This window comes from Alosa pseudoharengus, unplaced genomic scaffold, assembly GCF_046254945.1.
Source record: "Alosa pseudoharengus isolate Yale_2024_CS ecotype anadromous, Long Island Sound unplaced genomic scaffold, YU_APseudo_1.1 YU_APseudo_1.1_scf_14, whole genome shotgun sequence".
NCBI lineage: Eukaryota > Metazoa > Chordata > Actinopteri > Clupeiformes > Clupeidae > Alosa > Alosa pseudoharengus.
The window spans coordinates 20,504,077-20,509,076 of NW_027468609.1; the positions used below are offsets into that span (position 1 = coordinate 20,504,077).

General features: G+C 45.7%; 1 protein-coding gene across 1 annotated transcript in view; it reads right to left on the minus strand.

Moving 5' to 3' along the window:
* pitpnm2 (phosphatidylinositol transfer protein, membrane-associated 2) overlaps positions 1-5,000 on the minus strand; it is a 61,123-nt gene that overhangs the window by 44,351 nt on the left and 11,772 nt on the right. Inside the window, exon 3 of the mRNA XM_076284117.1 lies at positions 1-108. This exon is cut by the window's left edge and continues 107 nt beyond it. Coding sequence (XP_076140232.1) covers positions 1-108 — 108 coding nt within the window. The remainder of the gene's footprint in view (positions 109-5,000) is intronic.

Consider the following 5,000-nt stretch of genomic DNA (forward strand, 5'->3'; position numbering starts at 1 on the left):
CACCTTGTGCGTGTACTGGCCCTCACCGCCAGGACCATCCGCATACGGCCGGTTCTCTAGGATCTCCACCCCGCTGCCCTCGCCACAGGTCTCTTCTCGACTCTTCTTCTGCAGGGGGGGGGGGAATAGAGAGTGGGAAGGAAAGGGATGGAGAGAAAGAGAGAGATGGGCAGAGAGAGAGAGGCACATATTATAGAGATAGAGATAGAGAGAAAGGGAGAAACAGATAGAAACAGACAACAAGAGGGAGAGAGAGACAGAGAGAAAGAGAGAGAGAGAGAGAGAGAGAGAGGTCAAATTTAGTGACTATGCACAGAAATGTGGGATGTGGAGGGATGCAGATTATTACCCAGGGTGCCCCTGACAGACTGTGGATGTTTCACGCCTCACATACCAGCAACACAGGTGACGCAGGGTGGCGGACAGTGTTATATCACCACACACACTCACGACTACTGGTAAGTATAAAATGGGCACAACTGAAGTCCTTGGAGTACAGGTTGGTCAGTTTGGCTCCTTAATAAATGTATGGCACTCTACAGAGATTCCCTATCAGACATTCTTAGCCTGTGTATTTCCACCAGGGGCAAAGGCCAAGAGAGAGGAAGCCCACACTGCATTCCCCAGAGGTCAAATTCAACTGGGAGTGAGACCAAAGCCAGCAGGCTAACCTAGCCAAGGCTCATCTGTACGCTAACATGAACGCTAACAGCATGTAGCATCACTTGGATGAGAGAAAGAGAGACAACGTATACATGCAGACGCACATGTCACTCTCCATCACTCAACATCACTCTCGGTTACACAACTCAAACGGTTATTTTCTTGTCTTCACACATAATTTGTTAAGATTATTTTTTCTTGAGCCAGCAGGCAGTATCATGAAAACTGTTCTCATTTCCCTGGCTTCTGTGATCCAGGAGATGGTGATGATCCTCACACTGAAACAGTACTCCATCATGATCTAATACTTTAAGTCTTCAGCAGGTGGTGATCAAAAGCAGACATCCCACTGTGCCATCTGATCGTGTCTTCTGAAGCTCACAGAAGGGGGGCATGTAGCCAGGGGGGGGGGGGCGGGGGCTGGAAGGCGCGTTTGGATTAAAGTATCTGCCTCTTAGTGGGGGAAAACAGAGCCTACAATGGCAGTGTCCTGTACGACACACTGTACGGGGGACACACACACTGAGTCTCTGGCAGCCCATGAGGTGATCCTTGGGCCAGTGGTTTCGTCTGAGGCTTTCTGTGCCAAATAATGACAAAAGCCTTCCAATCACTGTCTTAGGGCAATGTGTTTCACTTCGCATATCCGCAAGTACGGGTGTCCACTAGGGTCTGAGTGATGTAACATTTTTTAATCAAAGGGTGAACACAAGGCTCTGTGTGGACGTCCAAGTACTGTAGCGTCAATATTTTTGAGACCGACACTACACTACAAGGGCACAAACTGCGCATGCTGCAACTACACACACAGACTTGAGAGTAGCATAATAAGAACAACTACGAGTCCAAAGTGCCAGACTGTGGTCATGTGCACCCTCTCTTATTCAGTGGTCCATATGTGTGTTGATGCTACTGGAAGAAACTGGAATCCATGCATTTCCACTGAATTATTTTTGGAATCTGATCCCTTATCATACCTGTTCATTCTTACTCGTCGCTCGACTTATCGTGACTAAATTCAAGATGGCTGCAAACGCTAAACTTCGTGAAGATACTGTCTGTATAAATCGTCTTGTAAGTAAACTACCAGTGCTTTTTCAAAGTTCTCAATGTCTCGTTTTAAATGTCAGGGCCCTCGGAAGTCTACCAATGAAGTGTGGAGATACATTGAGCATCGTAAATGGTGTAAAACAGTGATTTATTTGCATGGCTAGCCCGATGCCGAAGCACCACAATTGAAAAAGCTGTTGGTAGCATCGGCTAACTAGCGCCAGATTTTGGAGTGCAGGGGACAAGCCGAGATGGGCTATGAGACATACGTTCACACTCGGTATCATGTTTCAATACACTTTAGGTCAATATCACACCGGAATTCTCCTTTAATGTGGGGGTCTTGAGAACAATGGGAGTCTGACAGGGAGGGTACACTGGGCACGTAACTGAAGCTTTATACTCTTTCAGAGAGCAGACATGTATGCCTCCTTTCTGGCCAAATTTCACAGCTTCTAAGAAAGTCTATAGTCTTTCTGTAAATCGAGTTTTGAACAGAGAAAATAGAAAAAAGTTAGGCTACAACTTTCTCCCACACGGATCAACACCGCAAATCAAGGCAATTTTAGTGAAATAATGTTCCTGTGACAGGCTATCAAATATTGAACAATGGGATAACATTTCATCACCTTTATTGATGCCTGACATGTTGATATTGATGAAATACAGAGATGTAGCCTACTGAGAGGCAACTGCAGACAACGACGTCCAATAGGTGTCAACGTGTCCCTTTCTAATGAGGAGACTCAAAAAATCAGCACTCAAAAAATCCTCCATAGAAATGCATGGGGTTAGTTTGTAACGTGTCTACACATTTCCCACCCCTTCCTCGGCAAAACGTCGACATGAGAATACATTGAGCCAATCATGTGGTGTGATGTGAATACATTGAGCCAATCATATGGTGTGTAGTGAAGACATCGTGCCAATGATGTGTTGTGATCTCACCGCTGGAGCAAGATTGGTGTCGTGAAGCCGAAATGGATGCCCGATGAGTGCCCAAAAAGCGTTGCAATATGGCCGCCGAGTGGAGGGACTTGCCTAAAAGGACTTTGGCTGGACGTGACAGCAGTGTGTGCGCTTTCTAAAACTATTTCTATGCTCCGCGAAAGGAGTGCTTCAGATGCGGACAGAGTGTAGCCTGGGCCTTAGTTTGGCCACCAGGAGGAGTTCTGCTGAGACCTGGGCTCTGTGTGTGTCTGCGTCTCTGTCTGTGTCTGTCTCTGCAGGCTGACAAATCACAGGCTCCATTAAGGCTACAGCTTTTCATTAAGGAGCAGACACCGCCCGCCTGCTTTCAACAGTTTTTACACACACACACACACACACACACACACACACACACACACTTCATCTGGCATGCACACAAACAGATTCGCAAACAGACACAGATAAGCATACTGTCTGTGTGCACAGTCTCACAGTCACACATACACACAAGCACACACACACACACACACACACACACACACACACACACACACACACACACACACACACACACACACACACACACACACACACACACACACACACACACACACACACACACACACACACACACACACACACACACACACACACACACACACACACACACACACACACACACACACACACACACATAGATGGTAAGGCTGTATTTGCCCACAGTCCCACCAGAACGGTCTCAACTGATTCCAGAACATATCCCAACATCAGAACCCTTTGCAAGGCTAACACATTCCACTGACTCGGGCACTGGCAAAGACAACATCACACAAACAGTAATCTCCAAAGTGAGGACGCACCACACAGAAAAATAATAATGGACCTAAGAAAACCACATCATTCACAGTGCTCTCCCTACATTTCTAACAGCAAAGTAGCCTTCAGCTTCAAGGCTCTCTTTGCGTGTCTTTAGGCTCTAAACCAGAAGCCAACAAAAAACAATGAGAGTTCCCTTCTGATTTTGATGCACAACACGCTCAAAGAACAAAACCCCCCCTGTCACTCAAAGAGAAGTGATGGTGCTTAATAAAACTCGACTATGCAAAGGGGAAGCAATAAGCTCCTGTATTCCATGCCACTGAGTAAGCCGCCATCTTTCATTAACACAGAGCCTTTTTGCCCAAATTATCTCTTCAAAGTCCACCCATGCAAATAATGTGCCTTCCCCATTAATTGCTAGCATAGCAGGCTCGGCTGGAGCAAAGTGTTTCCAGTGAGGGGAGGCATGACTCACCAAACAAAATGAACAGCAGGGGCCTCCTGAGGTCCATTCACAAAGCTGCATCTTTGGACCTCAGCAGCAAACAAACCATATGCTAGCTGGTGAGCGAACCAGGTAAGCGATCACTTCACCACTCCTTACTGGAGGATTGGATTACTGCTTTACCTGAGTATTACAGTATAGATGAACTAGAAATGCACTTCCAAGGAATCACCAGTGCATGAAAATGCTGACCTAAAATTATGACCTAAAATATCATGTAAAATAAATAATGATGGTCTTGAAATTCATTGAGTTGCCCCTTGAGTTGGATTCACTCCAGATGTTAACAGGTTCTTCCTAGGCCCATGCAAGACCATTCAATCAAGTTTGTGTAATCCTGTTTGCAAACAGACAGACGAACTGCACCAAAAACATAAACTCCTTGGTAGAGGCAATAAATGACCCTAATGGACATTAACTTAATGGACATTGGTGGAAATACTTATTGATCCTTTTAGTAAACACTACACATAACAAACCATTACCCTCACCCCAAGTAGATTATCACCATGCATCACCATGTAACTTCATGTATGAATATGAGAGGTGTGTCAATTCATTTTTATTCATAGGTACAAGGTACCTAATAAGGATACTTTCTATAAGGCAAGGTCACCTATCAACCTGAGTTGAGTCCTTAGACACTCATGTGTGTGTGTGTGTGTGTGTGTGTGTGTGTTTGTCCCATTTCTCATCTAAGCCCAAGCCCAACACTGCACTTTGTGCACTCTTGATGTGCACTTACTGTAGATGACCACTGCTATGCTGTGCGGTAAACACTTAGGGAAGTTTACTCTCACACAGACTATATTGAGAATATGTTTCGTGCTCAAAGTACTTTCAGCCTCAGAGGGAAGTGCAAGCAACCTGGCATCCTCGCAGTCATCAGAGCACGCCACAGTTCCCTGAATTATACGTATGCCAGCACTTGGTTTGTGCTTCTTTGGTACTTTCTGTTTTTGGCGTGTTGATTGCCTCTATGGCTTGTGTGGGGGCATCACATCACTCACTGGAGAAGGCGTGATTGGATTGC